At 41.6% G+C, this 16,758-nt stretch overlaps 1 protein-coding gene across 1 annotated transcript in view; it reads right to left on the bottom strand.

Annotated features, from left to right (window-relative positions):
• Window positions 1–9,982: 9,982 nt before the first annotated feature.
• The window catches only part of cdc14ab (cell division cycle 14Ab), a 115,984-nt gene continuing 109,208 nt past the window's right edge, over window positions 9,983–16,758 (bottom strand). The window contains exon 16 of the mRNA XM_048539164.2: window positions 9,983–10,713. Coding sequence (XP_048395121.1) covers window positions 10,654–10,713 — 60 coding nt within the window. The 3' untranslated portion in view covers window positions 9,983–10,653. The remainder of the gene's footprint in view (window positions 10,714–16,758) is intronic.

Below are 16,758 nucleotides of genomic sequence, written 5' to 3'. Positions count from 1 at the left end.
ATGGTTTGTTTCATGATTGCATGATGTGCTGAGTGGTATGCCACAGGGATCAGTGTTTCAGCCTCAACAGTTTATAATTTATACAAATGGTTTGGGTGAAGATGCTACAAGTATGATTGCTAAATTTGATGATGATACAAGAGAAATAGGAAACTAACTTGTGAAGAGGATGTAAGGAGGCTACAAAAGAGTGTGGATGAGTTGAGTGGAGAAAGACTCCATATTAGGCAAATATGTTGTGGGAAAATATGAAATTGGTCATTGTGGCAGAAAGTACAATAAATAAGCATGTTATCTAGATGGTGAAAGCTGGCAGAGTTCCAAGATATTAAAATGTGAGGCTGGATGAACACAGCAGGCCAAGCAGCATCTCAGGAGCACAAAAGCTGACGTTTCGGGCCTAGACCCTTCATCAGAGAGGGGGATGGGGAGAGGGAGCTGGAATAAATAGGGAGAGAGGGGGAGGCGGACCGAAGATGGAGAGTAAAGAAGATAGGTGGAGAGAGTATAGGTGGGGAGGTAGGGAGGGGATAGGTCAGTCCAGGGAAGACGGACAGGTCAAGGAGGTGGGATGAGGTTAGTAGGTAGCTGGGGGTGCGGCTTGGTGTGGGAGGAAGGGATGGGTGAGAGGAAGAACCGGTTAGGGAGGCAGAGACAGGTTGGACTGGTTTTGGGATGCAGTGGGTGGGGGGGAAGAGCTGGGCTGTTTGTGTGGTGCAGTGGGGGGAGGGCATGAACTAAGCTGATTTAGGGATGCAGTAGGGGAAGGGGAGATTTTGAAACTGGTGAAGTCCACATTGATACCATATGGCTGCAGGGTTCCCAGGCGGAATATGAGTTGCTGTTCCTGCAACCTTCGGGTGGCATCATTGTGGCAGTGCAGGAGGCCCATGATGGACATGTCATCTAGAGAATGGGAGGGGGAGTGGAAATGGTTTGCGACTGGGAGGTGCAGTTGTTTGTTGCGAACTGAGCGGAGGTGTTCTGCAAAGCGGTCTCCAAGCCTCCGCTTGGTTTCCCCAATGTAGAGGAGGCCGCACCGGGTACAATGGATGCAGTATACCACATTGGCAGATGTGCAGGTGAACCTCTGCTTAATGTGGAATGTCATCTTGGGGCCTGCAATAGGGGTGAGGGAGGAGGTGTGGGGACAAGTGTAGCATTTCCTGCGGTTGCAGGGGAAGGTGCCGGGTGTGGTGGGGTTGGGGGACAGTGTGGAGTGAACAAGGGAGTCACGGAGAGAGTGGTCTCTCCGGAAAGCAGACAGGGGAGGGGATGGAAAAATGTCTTGGGTGGTGGGGTCGGATTGTAAATGGCGGAAGTGTCGGAGGATGATGCGTTGTATCCGGAGGTTGGTAGGGTGGTGTGTGAGAACAAGGGGGACCACCAATCCAACTGCTCTTCTCTCTCTTTGGGTTCTATCCAATCGTTTTTGCATAAAAACTGATGTTTTCCCAGCTACCATCAGTGCTGAGGAAGGGTCACCAGACCTGTAATGTTAACTCTGATTTTTTTCTTCACAGATGTTGCCAGACCATTTGAGCTAATTCAGCAACTTCTGTTTTAATACTGGAATGAGCAGGTCATCTCATGAAGATTGACTAAGGAGTTGATAACTATCTGGCTAGCAGGGTGAATAGCTGTTCACGGGGACTGTTAGTTACTAATGATAGGTAGTGTGTAATGGCAGGCTATGTGATAACAAGGCCTGGTGTGGTCATCTCGCAGGTCATCTCGTGAAGAAAGTCTGGACAGGCTAGGTTTGTATTTGCTGGAGCTTAGACAGTTAACAAGCGATAACTTGTTTGAAACAGAACATCCTGAAGAATTTTGACATTGGTGTTTATGAAAAGCATGCTTCTTTAATGGAATGTTCTGGAACTAGGTCTTATCATTTACAAGTAAGGAGTTGCTCATTTAAGACCTAAAGGAGAAATCTTTTTCTCTCTAAAGGTTGTGAATCTTTGGGACACTCTTCCTTGAGGATTTGAATATTTAAAGGCAGGGGAGATAGATTCTTGATAAGCAAAGGGATGAAGGGTCTTCTGGTTGGATGGGAATATGGACTAATCAAAATCCAATCAGCCAAGATCTTGTTGAATTGCAGGGAAGGCTTGAGTTCATACACCCATATGTATAATGTTGATCCAACAAGGCACTGTATGTGGCAACATACTGAGTGAGATCTCAGTTATTCGAAAGTGACTGCCAATGGCATATTTTACTGGGGATGGCTGAACAGTTGTACCTGATCCCAGTCAAAAGCATAAGTGCAGTTTCAAACATAGGAGCAAAGGGTGGCATTGCCACTCTACCCAGACAGACCTAAACTATCAGGATTCCTGAACTGAGCTGAGATAAGCTGACACAACACAGCTAAATTTGAACCTGGCAAGGTGGAATTTCTTGGTGTATAAGGCCTGACTTCATTCTAAACAGGGGATTTAGTCATTGAAAAAAGGCCTGGTGGGGGGGGGGGAGCAGTGCAATAATGCAAATGTTGTACTTGTGTATAGGAAAGACTGGTGTTTCTAGGAAGAGTCATTAGGTTTGAAACATTAACCCTGTTTTTATCCCTGAAAATGCTGCCAGACCAGCATTTTGTTTTTACTTCCAATTTGCAATTGGCTAAAACTTGAAGCCACAACATACACTTCTCGTGAGAGGAGAAGCAATGTCTGCCCTCTGCTGCCCTTCAGTAATATTGAATACTTCACATTCATTATGTCTTTTTCACATTCTGGGCAGTCCTGCTGGTTGAGCTGTTGCTTCGGTGACAGTTTCTTTTTGCAGCATAAATCCAGGATCTCAGACCTGTTTTAAAAGAGTTAATGGCAGTATTCCAAATTGTAAAGTTTAGAACCAAAGTGCAGTCCTGGTGTTTTGTTGAGGTGAGATTCAGTGACCGTTCTCACATAAACTTCGCTCCTCACATCATTAATTCTGAAAGCAGACTGTCAGGTGCTCTAGTTTTGAATGATGTGGCTGCAGAGCTGGAAGTGCTTGCTTCCTCCAGGGTCTTGCACTTTCACACCCCAGGTGTCATATTTAAATCCTAGCTGCACAGCATTTCAGACACTGCAAGCCCCCACTGTGGTGCTTGACCATATTCCAGGATGTGACTCGGGAAAGCAAAGATCACTCCCTGCTGTTTTGACTGGGACCTGGAGGGTTTGGTGATTGAATTGGTGGAGGGGAAGGCAGTCCTATTTCTAGCTGACCACCACAGGAGATTGCACCACCAGACTCAGTCAGTCTCAGTACAGGTAGCAGCCTAGGTCAGGGCAGTGTCCCAGATTGAAAGGAACATCGATCAGCACAGGAAGGAGGTCACAGATCTCCTGCACACTGCAACAGTAAATACTGCTGCTTTCTCTCTGCTTCCCCACACTCTCAGGTCCATCACTCCCTCAAGCTCTGCCACGTGCTTCTCACCAAGCTGCATGGACTTCAACTTTACTATCGCAGGCATCACCTCCACTCAGTGGCACTCCCACCTCATCCTTGCAGATTATGTACCCTTCCTGTTTTCTGCACATCCAGCTTACTCACTGCAGCATAATAATAAAATGTGAGGCTGGATGAACACAGCAGGCCAAGCAGCATCTCAGGAGCACAAAAGCTGACGTTTCGGGCCTAGGCCCTCCCTGCTCATCCAGCTCCACACCTGGTTATCTCACATTCTCCAGCATCTGCTGTTCCCATTATCATGGATCCCCAGAGTCCGGTGGGCCGAAGTCCCTTACTGACTGTGACCAACCTCAACCGATGAGCCCCTTGACCTCCAGTGGCAGTAGCCCAGACTGACTGTAGACCCCTTCAGCCCACAAAGGACTGCTCACTTTACTTTGAAACACATGCAGTGTGGTTACACATAAACTATTGGCAAGTGTGACGTTGTCGTGGCACTGTCCTGGAACCCTGCGCGACCAGCCTCTTAACTGTTTGGAGCTCCCCACCAGCACTGCCTGCACGGCCAAGAAACAGTGCAGTCCATAGAATACATCAGCTTCCAAACTGATGCAAAGTGAGTGACTACAGATAAAGTCAGAGCGATAAAATGTATTCTGTGTAGACGCTTGTGTGTCCCTGTGTGCATAAGCAAGCAAGTTATAGTTGCCCGTGAACTCCAGAGTGACAAGGACTGAAGTGGTGAGGCTGGTGGTCTTCCGTGGTGCTGACATGTGGATGGAAAGTGGAGGAGGATGATGTCTATCCAACTACCCCATTCCCCAAACATTTATTCAAATGGTTTTTAAATGCTACAAATAAATCGACCACACTCTTGAGACATTTCAATTATTTACTCATATTAACTCTAGTTCTTTGATCAATCACCATAAATTGATGTCTTCTAGCTATTACCCCTTCTGGTACTGGAAAAGATTTATCATTATTTGCTTCATCAAAATCAGTTATAGTTTTATGCACCTCTAACAAATCTCCTTTTCTGGTGAAAGGAAATGACACTAGCTTCTCCAACCTAAAGCAGAAGTCTGAATCATGCAATAACATGGTATGAAGCTGGATGAACACAGCAGGTCAAGCAGCATCAGAGGAGCAGGAAAGCTTGACGTTTTAGGTTGGGACCCTTCTTCAGAAATGTCTGAATCATGCGGTCGCATAGATAAATTTCACCTGCTATGTGTCTTCTCATCCGGCAGTCTGTCCTTCCCTAAAACGTGTTTCCACCTCTTCATTATTTACCTCATTTCTGAGCATCTTATTTTTTAAGATAAGAGCGGTTTGTGGATTATTTTCAGTAACAGTAATAGTGGAATGTTAATGTTTGGTTAACAGGTCAGTTACTCCCTCTTCAGACTTTGACTAAGACCAGAGGAACTACCAGATCTTATGCTACATGTGTCACAGAGCATCCACAAACCTCATATGCTCTGTTACTTTGGCAAAATAAATTGAGTGTCATAAGATAGTGACAGTGGAACCTATACAGCACTAATTGCTTAGCCTGTTGTTAGGAATATCACAGACTGTTGGCTGTCCTTGTTTTCTAAGCTCCTGCCCCGTGTTATTCAGGATCTCTCCATTTATTTTATGGATACTTCCATAAATTCCACTCTATGTAGAGTAGTTGATTGCCTTGTCACAATTTAACTATTCTAATTGAGGAGAGTATGTCATTTTCTTTGTCACAGTTAACTGGCACTACTACAGCTTCACGTATTTTAGAAAATTTCACGACTCTACAAGTGGGACTCCAGTCCCAAAAGGATGCTATTCTTTAAGTCTTTCCACCTGTCTAAGAATATCAGCCTTCATAAACCTATAATACTTACAAGTACCATTTCCATTGCTGTAACAGTTCCACAAAATCTGACTCAATTTCCTCCATGAATTCCTGTTGTTGAGCGTCTGGCATGAGCTCAAAAACATTGACAACAGTAGCAGTAGTCACCAGGCTGTTTGTCTGACGGAAACAAGTACCAAACCCTTCTCTATGAATGAGTGATAATGGGAATACATTTTGCACTAAAATAGTCCAATTTTCTTTTACCCTTTGCAGCCTAGTACTAAATTGCTTTTAAAATTAATTTGAATTCCTTCCCTGAATTTAGACATTAGGCTCAGATCTCTTACAAAATCAAAACCAGATGTTAATCAGCTTTCCTCAGGTTTTACTGCTACTCGCTGTTTGTGCAATCAACATTTTTCTATCTATTTCAAATTTTCTCATCTCTTTTCCTTTTGAAATACAACATTTGCCTTTATCAATTTATAAACCCAACACAAGGTTTTGCAATGCACTTTCATTGTGGAACTCTATTTCAAGCTTTCATGTTTATTTTTCTTTTTTGATTTCAAGTTGTTTCATTTGTAATTGAATTCTAGCTAATGCAACTTGAATGTTACCCGAATCACACTCGTTCTCCTCAAGATTTGAGTGTGGAGCCAATACTTTAACAGTCTCTACCTTTTCAGCTCCTACTTTTAAGTTGACTTCTAATGTCTCAGCTGTAGTTAACAACAGTAAATTTGATAGCTAACACAATGCACCAACAGATAAGTTTTCTCTTTCCAGAAATATCTGAATGACAGAAGCAGGAAGTGAATACAGCAGGTGTGAATGTGAATCTGTATTTGTTTAAACCTTGGAAAATGACAGTGTACCTAGACTTTTCACTCAACTCAGCCCCCAATTTGTTGTGACCGCATAGAGCTGTTAACTTTTAAAAAGAGATGACTTGTCTAAATGACGAATGGAAATGACAAAAGGACAAAATTTCACATTTTAAGAAACGAACTGAAATCAATATAAATCAACATTACTTTTTAGAGGAGCTTTGAGGAAAAATCTTTTTACCTAGATGTTGGTGGGATCTGGAATGCACTGCCTGGGAGGATAGATGAGGCAGGTAACCTCCCAATCTTTCAGAAGTACTTGGATGAGCACTTCAAGGCTATGGCCTAGTGCAGGAAAGTGTATTTTTGGGCAGGGTCTCTTCTGTGCTGTATGATTTGATTATACTTCACAGCAGCTAACTCAGAATCAAAGAGAAAATACACACTTTCGCATTAAATAACTAATGCTAACGAGACATATCTTACAACTATTATTGGCAAATAGGATTACAAGCCTGAGTCCAAGTTATTCCCAAACATTCCCAAATGTGACAAAACAGTTTGAACAAACTGATATATGGATACAGGCACACTGTCCAACTGCACTTGTTCATTGATTCTGGGTATACTATTTATTAACTAAATCATCACTGGGCTGTTTCATGGTGTGAAATGAATCTTATCTTAATGATGATAATGCTGCCTTCAAACTCATGTACAGATATGGACAAGGTCTTTGTATTGACTGCTGTGAAATCCTGGAATCAAATGCTTCTGAAATAAACAATGCTTTTCACTTCAGTGAAAATTATCAGTAAAAGCAAACAAGGTGCACCAGACAATGAACGGAACTTTATTATTGTCCAGAAGATAGCAACTTGGTGAAATCAGCATTCACTGTGGAAAAATTAAACTTTTTCTGCAGTGCATAGGATCAAATACTGGGCTGTGTCCTCCACCTTATCCATTCTCCTGTGTAGCTGTCAGTGTTTACATTTAAAGGCTTATGCAGTGTAAGGAAAAGAATCAAGTTAGATCCAAAGTTGGGTCTGTGGCAGGAATTGAAGAGTTATGATTTTTTTTGTGATGTGTAGCTGTTTTAAGTGGGGTTCTGCAGGGATCAATACTGGATTTCTTGCACAAAAACAGAGGGTCACTGGGCCCGAAATGTTAACTCTGACATTTTTCTTCACAGATGCTGCCAGACCAGCTGAGCTTTTCCACCAGCTTCTGCTTCCGTCCCTTATTAATGACATCAGCAGTTCTTTTGGTTTTTATTGGGATTTCTTGCTGTTCATTGCTACTTACACTAAATCTAGGGCCGTGAAGATCACACTTGGACGTGATGTAAGTTGACTGCAATTGATAGGAAGAAAACAGGAGGCTGCAGGAACCCACCATTGGAATGGTCAGGTGGGCAGAAAAGTGGCAAATGGAATTCAGGTAGGATGGAATTTCTTCTCCGAGGATTGAGTGTCTTTGAACTCCTCACCACAGAGAGTTCTGGGGGAAAAAGTCCTTGTATATATTTAAGGCTGAGATAGATTCTTGATCAGCAAAGGAATCAAAGGTTATGGGAAAAGGCAGGAAAGTGGACTTGAGGAATGGCAGATCCTATTGAATGACAGAGCAGGCTGCAGGGGCTGGATAGCCCACTTCTTTTCCTATTTTTATTGTCTTATTATGGCCTAACGGGCACAGACTCATTCCCTTGGATTCGCTTAATTAATCATTTTGTACTCTGCTCACTGTCTCCAACCTTCTGTTGAACGAGGAAGATAATACATTTTAAATGGCAAAATGTTGAAAGGGTTGCAAGGAGAGAGAGACCTGTCTTTATTTTAAACTTTGAAATTGACAGGACAGGTTAACCTAGCAGCTAATAAATATGGGATCCTATCGTTGAACGAACTCTTGCAGGCTGTTTCTTGTCTTGTATGTAGTTAGTATTGGCATAGATAGAGAAAAACTAATAGAAGACAGAATTGGGATAATGGGGCGTTTTCTGTATGGCAACCTGTAACTAGAGGAGTGCCACAGGGATCAGTGCTGGGGCTACAATCATTTACAATATACAGTGATGACTTGGATGAGGGAAGTGAATGTGCTATAGCCATGTTTGTGGATGATACAAGAGTGTGTAAGAAGGCAAATGGTGAGGATGACACAGCCTGCAAAGAGATATAGACAGGTTATGTGAGTGGGCAAAAATTTGGCAGATGGACGATAGTGTTGGAAAATGAGCTTATGCACTTTGGCAGGAAGAGTACTGGAGCTGAATATTACTTAAATTGAAAAAGACAGCAGAAAGCTACAGAACAAAGAAAGAGGTTTGGGAGTCCTCATTGATGAATCATATAAAGCTAGCATCCAAATTCAGCAGACAATAGGGAAGGAAAGTGGAATGTTGGCCTTTTATTTCACAGAGAATGAAGTATAGAACTAGGGAAGTCTTGCTAAAATTACTTAGTCCACATGTAAATACTGCAAACTGTTCTGGTCTCCTTATCTGAAGGAAGATGTACTAGCATTGAACGCAGTTCAGAGGAAGGTTCACTAGATTGATCCTGGGTCTGGTGAACTTTCTTATGAGGAGAGGTTGAGTAGGTTGAGTTTTATTCATTGAAGATCAGGAGAATGAGAGGTTACAAGATTCTTAGAGGACTTGACAGGGGAGATGAGGAAAGGTTGTTCTCCCTTATGGGAGGGTCTAGGACCAGAGGGGATCCTCTCAGAATAAGGGATTACACATTTAAAACAAAGGTGAAGAGGAATTTCTTCTCTGCAGATAGTGAATGTATGGAATTCTTTACCAGAAAAGTGAATGAGGATTATCATGTAGGAACAAATTACTGTAGCTGCTGGAATCTGTACTGAAAACAAAAATACTGAAAATCACAGTGAGTTAGACAGCATCCATGGAGACAGAGCAAGCTAATGTTCCAAGCATATCAGTCATGATCTCATCTAATGGCAGAGCAGACTCAGTGGGCTTAATGGCCCACTTCTGTTCTAATGTCTTGTGGTTTTATTATCCTCAACTCTACTTTCCTGCCTTAATCCTTGACCCTTGGTTCTCTTACTGATGAGAAATCTGTCTCGATCCTGTAGAGTTGGTGACCCAGCTTCAGTAGCCCTCTGTGGTAAAATTACACAGATTCATTATCCTCTAACAGAAGAAATTTCTCCATCTGTGTCTGAAATATGCAACCCCTTATTCTGAGATTATACCCTCTGGTCCTAGACTCTGCCAGAAGGGGAAACAACTATTCCCCATTTGTCCTGTCCAGTCCTTGAAGAATCCTGTATGTTTCAATAGACCCTTCTCTCACTCGTTCAAGCTCCTTCCGAAATGTCACATACCCATGAATATTTATTTCTCTGTTTTGATCTTGTAATCATGTCTCTGTCATGGATAGATCATTCCCAATAGCCTGTATTTATGCCATCATGACCGCTCAACCTGACCATCCTGTTGATCATTTTCCTCTTTTTCTCCCATGTTTCCTTATCTAATTCATTCAACATAACCCCCATTCCCTTGTTTCTCAAATGCCGATCCAGTTACCTCTTAAATGCTCATCTACTTCTCCCTCCAAGTACTCCCTGGGCTGGTCAGATTCCACATTAACTCTATAAATCAGCATGAATGCTGCAGAAATGTAGGCCACAGGAGCTTGTATAGTGCTGCCTACTCCACCCTAACACTGTCTCAATGAACAACGGGTCAGCAACAGAGTAGGGAGGTGGCTATCGTGGAAAATCCCAAAGCCTTTCAGATCCTGTCTCTAGAATGTCTGCTGATGCCTAAGTGTAGCCTCGCTAGGCTGAGAATCCAGTATTGGACACAGAGAAGTTCCAAAGCTGGATTTAATAGAAATGATCAGGTTTGAGTAATGTTGAATGAAGTGTAAATATTGGCAACGACACTTCCAGATAAGCCGTATTTATTTGTATACAGGAGTTATGTGAAGGGTGAATTCATTAACCGAGAGCTGTGTTTGTCCATTGTGAATTTGGTGAAAGTTATCTCTGTCCCTTCCTCCCCCAGTCCTGCTGGATTTATCGTTTTTGATAAATAATAGGGAACAGACTTGTCATGCACTCACATAGTTGTGAAACACTTCAAGTGAAAACGGTTTCAGGGCGAAGGGACTTGATTAAAAGCACTCACGTAGATGTTAATGCACCAGATTTGCACCTTAGTTGGGATTAAGAGTCTGTCCCAGCTTTTCTAAGGCAGCACTAGATTTTATTGGAACAGTTGAACTTGTTCTTAAAAAGAAAGGCGCAGCTTGAGTGCTCATTGTTCAGAAATCTAGTAATTCCTGTGATCTCCAGTCTGGAGTTGTAGCAGGAGTGTTTGACATTCGTGTGGGATTTCCACAGGTATCCCATCCAGCTCATCAGCTGCTCTTTGGCACCCACCTGGTAAGATGCTGACCTAGACAGGAACTTCCTACCCTTGACACAACACCCCATGACATTCACCTCATTTCCCCAGGCACCAGAAGGACAAGGGCTGCCCCGGAAACAAGCCTTAGTTCAGTTCTTGTCTGTCAATGTCCGGCATCAAACGTGATGTTCTCTTTGCTGGTGAAACCATCGTCCACGCAGTGGCTCAGGGTCCACCTGAAAGACAAACAATCAGTTTAACCACAACAGGCAGCAAAGAACACTTGACAGGAAAACAATGCGCCACTTCCACCAGAGACAGCTGCAACTTTCAAACAAGGCTCTGCTACTAAGAACTCAAAATCCCCAGTAAAAGGACTGTGTTACTTTCATGATCACATCTGACCCATACAAGAAAATGTAACAGTAAATAAAGCTCTAAACTGTGCCACCAGAATCTGAAATTAAAGACGCTAGTGTCCTGTCGCCAAATGGTTCAGGGCACAGCTCTCGGTGCAGCAGGTAATATTTTCATCAGACCTTTACGTAGCTGTCAGAGCACACATACAGTACTGAAACATATCCCATAGCCAAGTAAATTTATCAATAAACGAGCCAGGTGCGATATAACTATGTTTTCAATTAGGTGGTATTTAGATACTACAACTGTACTCCACACAGGTATCAGAGTCCCTTCATTCAACATCTAGCTGTGGTTACTAATACTCACTGATCATTAAACCTGCTTATGCATTAACCGAACATTTCCAACTCCCCAAACAGGCTTTAATTGGCATCATTCAAACTCATAGACGTTGGGCAAATGTCTAAATGTTGGGGCATCGGTTTGAATGCACAGGCTGGAAGTAAAAAGCCCCAAGTTAAAGATGGTGTCAGTTCCAATCCAAAGCTGCATAGACTACATAACTAACCGATAACTGGTCCTGCGCAAATCACTTCATTCACTGGGACCAGCTTTAAGCACACAAAAAAAGGGGACAAAAGACTCAGCAAGTAAAGTTTACTCTGAATCGGAGTAAACTACATCTGCTAGATCTCTAGATCTGACCTGAAGGGCAGATGATTTTTGTTTATTCACTTGTGGGACGTGGGCATCGCTGGCTGACCAGCATTTTTCTATTGCCTGTTCCTAGTTGCCAGGTGAGCTGCTGCTTTCAACCACTGCAGTCCAGAGAATGTCCCCAGAATACTGTATTTGGGAGCACTAGGTTCGAATTTTTAGCTGTGAAAGTTTAGCTTTATCAGGTAGAATGGGTATTTATGGTTGGGTTTTAGATAAGTGAATGCATGCTGCTACAATCCCTGTAAAGATTACAACTTTTTAAAAGACAAAATCAGAACTTTGAGTGAATGGCTGAAAGTCAAGACTTCAGATTTGAAATTTTAGTCTTAACAAAAACCAAAAGCAACATTGACTGAACCCATTCTGCAGATGCTTTCCTTTAAACTACAGAAAAATATCCCCTATTTAAGGTTCAACTATTGAACTTTATTCAGCAAACACTTCAATCACTAGACCAAACTAATTTTTTGTTCTTTTCCCTCCAAGTATCTTTTTAAAGTACCTGGGGTCTGCAACTTAAATACTATTATTCACCGTGTGCAGGAAGACGGGATAGAAAGGGCATCTGGGTGTCTTTAGGTCTGCAACAGACATGGACCGAATAGTCCCCTTCTGTGTTGTACCATTTCTATGGTTTGAATTCAAGTACAAACTTCATCCTCATCTTAGGTGCTAATAACAATTGGGGATGGCCTACTGGTATTAATGCTAGACTGTTAATCCAGGGACCCGGGTTTGAATCCCGCCATGGCAGATGGTGGAATTTTGAATTCAGGAAAATCCCACCTGGTTCACTAGTATCCTTTTAGAGAAAGAAGCTGCTTTCCTTACTTGGTTTGGTCCAAGTGTGATTTCAGACCCACAGTAATATTGTTGACTTAACTACCCTCTGGGCAATGGGTAATAAATACGAGCATAGCAAGTAACACCTTCATCCCATGACTGAAATAGAAAAAAGAAGTCTTGCCACTCTCTGATGAAGGGTCTAGGCCCGAAACGTCAGCTTTTGTGCTCCTGAGATGCTGCTTGGCCTGCTGTGTTCATCCAGCCTCACATTTTGTTATCTTGGAATTCTCCAGCATCTGCAGTTCCCATTATCTCTTGCCACTTTTAACCTCCTTTTCTGTTTTGGTTCCTCTTAGAATGGTGTGTAGTTGAGTTATAGTTTTAGGAAAACTTGGAACCCTATCCTTCAATGATATCCCAAGGTCTCTGCTTGTCTCAAAGCCCACCTCCATAGCAATGTGAATCACATGGACCTATATCTGGGTTGAAATTCTAATTAACTATCCTCTGGAGCCAACTCCATTCCATCATGAAATTGAATTGGCAAGTTAAAGTATAACCATAGGAAAAATAAATTGCAGCTTTTGTCAATTTCAGAGGGCTACAGAGATAGGGCTGGAGAGTGGGACTAGCTGGATAGCTCTTTTGTGAGGCAGTAGAGACATGATGGGTCAAATGGCCTTTTCTGTACTGTAAAATTATACAATTCTGTAACTCCAAGATTTGGAGACTCTCAGTTTATACACTGTCAACATAGCTGATTGTTTACAGGTGTGAATATCTTACAACTTCTCATTGAAGGAATCAAGAGGTATGATCTAATTGAATGGCAGAGCAGACTTGATGGAGCAAATAGCCTGCTCTGCTCCTAGATATTTTTTAAAATCAACCTGCACAGATGTGTGGGACCTGACTCCAGGCCTTCTGGCCGAGATACAGGGACACTATCTCTGCAGCACAAGAACCTTACTGACAATACATGGTCACCATTAGGCTACCTTTTAATTTCAGATGTTACTGAATTCAAATTTCACTATCAGCCCTTGGTGGAATTTGAACTGATGCCCCAGGAAAATAAGCCTGAGGATTCTCTATTACTTATAATAGTGATGCTACCATTACATTGCCATCACCTCCCTCCCTGACTTTTGTTCCTACTTATGGTCTAACTAAAACAACCTAAACAATCCAAGCTTGCTTTCAGCAGAATTCAGACCCTTCTCATTACTTATTTAGATCCAAATTAAAGACACAGTCCCAAAACATAATCATATAAACTTCATATATGTAACAATATATTCCCAGCTAATTTCTAGAAAATCATTTGGGGAAAAAAACGTGATTCAACTAGTCTAGTTTGCTCCAGTCTTGTGCAGAATACACCAATGTCACATCCAAACACTGTTGGTATTAGGAATCTATTTCATAGGCATAGAAGACGCATCAAAACTTTACAAGATATCCGAGGGCTGGCATCTACATCAGATGCTAAAGTCTGGAAGTGTCTTAAACAGAACATTGGATGACTTGAACAGATTCAAATGAAGTAGAACAAAGAGATTCTAGTGTTGACTGCAGTGTCTAGGGATTGTTACTGCAGATAACACAGTGTTAAGTTTGGGAAGAGGAAAGAAATGAGTTTACCAATAGAGGTTGCAGCAAAATAGCACAACCTGCCGAGATCAAGAATACCTATATTGCTGGAGCTGGAGAACAGATCCATCATGTTAATAAATGTGAGCAGCAAGCGACCACTTCTAGAAGGGAGGAAAGTAATTTTGATCAGTACATGGAGGACACATTTAAAAGGCTTGGCCAATGAATAAACTTACCAGACATAGGAGAGAAATATCATGCATGAGGACCTCCAAACCCCTATGTGCTGTAGCTTTCTGCAGTCTTTTGCTAATTAAATAATATTCAGCCCTTCTATTCTTCCTGTCAAAGTACAGAATATACCCTAAAAATTGCAATGATTACAGTAAAGGTAATTTATGTGAAATTATACATTTAGAAACAATAACTTGCAAATATAAGTGGCATCTTCAAGATAGGAAAATGTTCCAAACTGTTTTACATGAGTATTGTCAGGGTTGTTGAATAACAGCTTTGTCAAAGAGGTAGGTTTTAAGAAGCTTTGTAATGGAAAGAAAAAGACAAAGACAGTGATGTTTAGGGTGAAAATTCCAGGGCCTGGGGGCTAACCAGCTGAAATCAGTGGTGCCAGTGATCTTGCAATTGATACTGCGGCTGTGCAAAAAGTCAGCTGGAGATGTAGAGAGCTCAAGGGGGTCACAGGATGTTACATAGATAGAATGAGATGAAGACAGGAATTCAAAAGTAAAAATTAGAATTTTGCTATCAAAAGATGTTGCTGACCTAGTAACTGCTAATGTAAGTCAGCAAGCACAGAGGTGATAGGTGAATGGGCCTTAGGATAGAGACAGCAAATCTGGATGAACTCAGATTTATGGAGCAGGGTTATGGGAAACATTTGAATTGCTAAAACTTGAGGTAACAAGGTGTGGTTGAGGGATTCATCAGCAGATAAATTGAAGTGGGGAGCAAATAAACAATATGACAGAGATGGAAACAGGTGAATTTTATAGATTTTAGTGGACAATGTGGTTGTAAGCTCATTAAGATCAAATAGGACACCAATGGTTGAGTCTGATTCAATCTCCGTCTGCCGTCAGGATAAGGACAAAGTCTGTAGCTAAGCAACAAATCTTGCAGCAGGGATCAAGACACATGTTTGTTCTTACTACTTAGCTGCAGGAATTTTGTGCATATCCATAAGGAATGTAACAAATCTATCAGTTGAGGGGCTCAGAGCAGTGATGATACAGAACTGGGTGCTGTAAGCAAATAAGTTGAACTGCTATTATATTTTCAAAGTTGTCAGCAAGGGGCAGCAGATAATTGTGAAGTAGGAAAAAGCTCAAGGTACTTTCTCACAGGATTCTAAAGTTGACAGTTTAAGAGTGGAAATAGTAGAAGAAGCTCTTGCAGCTGATTTTCTTGCTACGATGAGATAATCAAGAATGGAGAACTTTTGGAGGGAGTGGTGTTAAGTATATACAAAAGGATACGAAGTTTGGGAATGGAGTGGAATACAACCATGATTGTGATTTCCTATTATGGAATTAGGTAGACAAACAAATGAATAGAATTACGCAGTTCAAAGGAATGGTTGAATTTTGGGATATTCAGGATGATTTCCAAAAGAAAGGGGAGAGGCTACACAGATGAGATGATATTGTATTGTGGATTCAATGTCTTCTACTCAGGTTCCTCTTTCCATAAGTAAATCTATCATCCTTGTTGATCAGTCTTAGCCTTGTGTTCAGTGTCCTTCAAACCTTCACAATTTCCTCAACAGCTTCTTTCTTCCATCTCCAGTTTCTTACAAGTTACATTGCAGAGTTTGGATCACAACTGGGATATTTCCTCCCTAAACATTCCTCTTCTCTCAAGAGGCTTCTTCAAACAAGTTCACCTGTTTCATCCTGTCCTTTTGTGGCTTTCAGTATTTGATAATGCTACTGTGAAATATCTTGGGTCATTTTACTGTATTAAAAAAGTGCTGTCAGTGCAGATTGCTAAACATAACTTTAACAGGCAGCCTACAGTTGATAATAAAATGTGAGGCTGGATGAACACAGCTGGCCAAGCAGCATCTCAGGAGCACACAGTTGATCTTGTGGTACAGTTTAAATTCCTTACATTTTGTTTAGGATGTCTGTATTTAAGGCCCACCTGCTTCACAAGTGTGTGTCATAACATATCTGAACAGGTTACTTAAAAATAAATTTTCACAACCAAATCAAGCTAAGTATGTTAAAATCAGGGACTTTGGAGCAATAATATTATGTAGACTAAAGGAGGTGGCGACACAAGAAATATGAATGACAAACCCCAGCATCAGTTAATAGACATAAATATAGGCTTGGAAATAAGAAATCAGCTGGTTGTTGACAGCTATTCCATTTGAGAACATAGGAAAAGGATTTCTGGAGATAAGTGGACAGGTCACTAATTATTTTTGAAGTGGTAAATGAAACATTGGATTATGTTGCAAATAGAATGGAAAGGCTGTCAGATGTAGGAGTAGAAGTAAGCTATTCCGTTTAAGTTCAATGAGATCATGGCTGATCTGATGATAATCCTCAAGTTCACTTGCCTGTCTTTCCTCCTAGCTCTTGATTCCATTACTTATTAAAAATCTCTTGGCATTGAATTCTTAACGATCCAGCCACAACAGCCCTCTGCGGTGCAGAATTCCACAGATTCGCTGACCTCAAAAAAATCCTCATTTCCATCTTTAAATATGTGACCCTTATTCTGCAATTATGCCCTCTGGTCCTAGACTTCCTCACAAGGTTTAAGAACCTTTCCACATCAACCCTGTC

Source organism: Stegostoma tigrinum, chromosome 8 (genome assembly GCF_030684315.1).
Source record: "Stegostoma tigrinum isolate sSteTig4 chromosome 8, sSteTig4.hap1, whole genome shotgun sequence".
NCBI classification, from domain to species: domain Eukaryota; kingdom Metazoa; phylum Chordata; class Chondrichthyes; order Orectolobiformes; family Stegostomatidae; genus Stegostoma; species Stegostoma tigrinum.
This window is presented reverse-complemented; position numbering and strand designations above follow the sequence as displayed.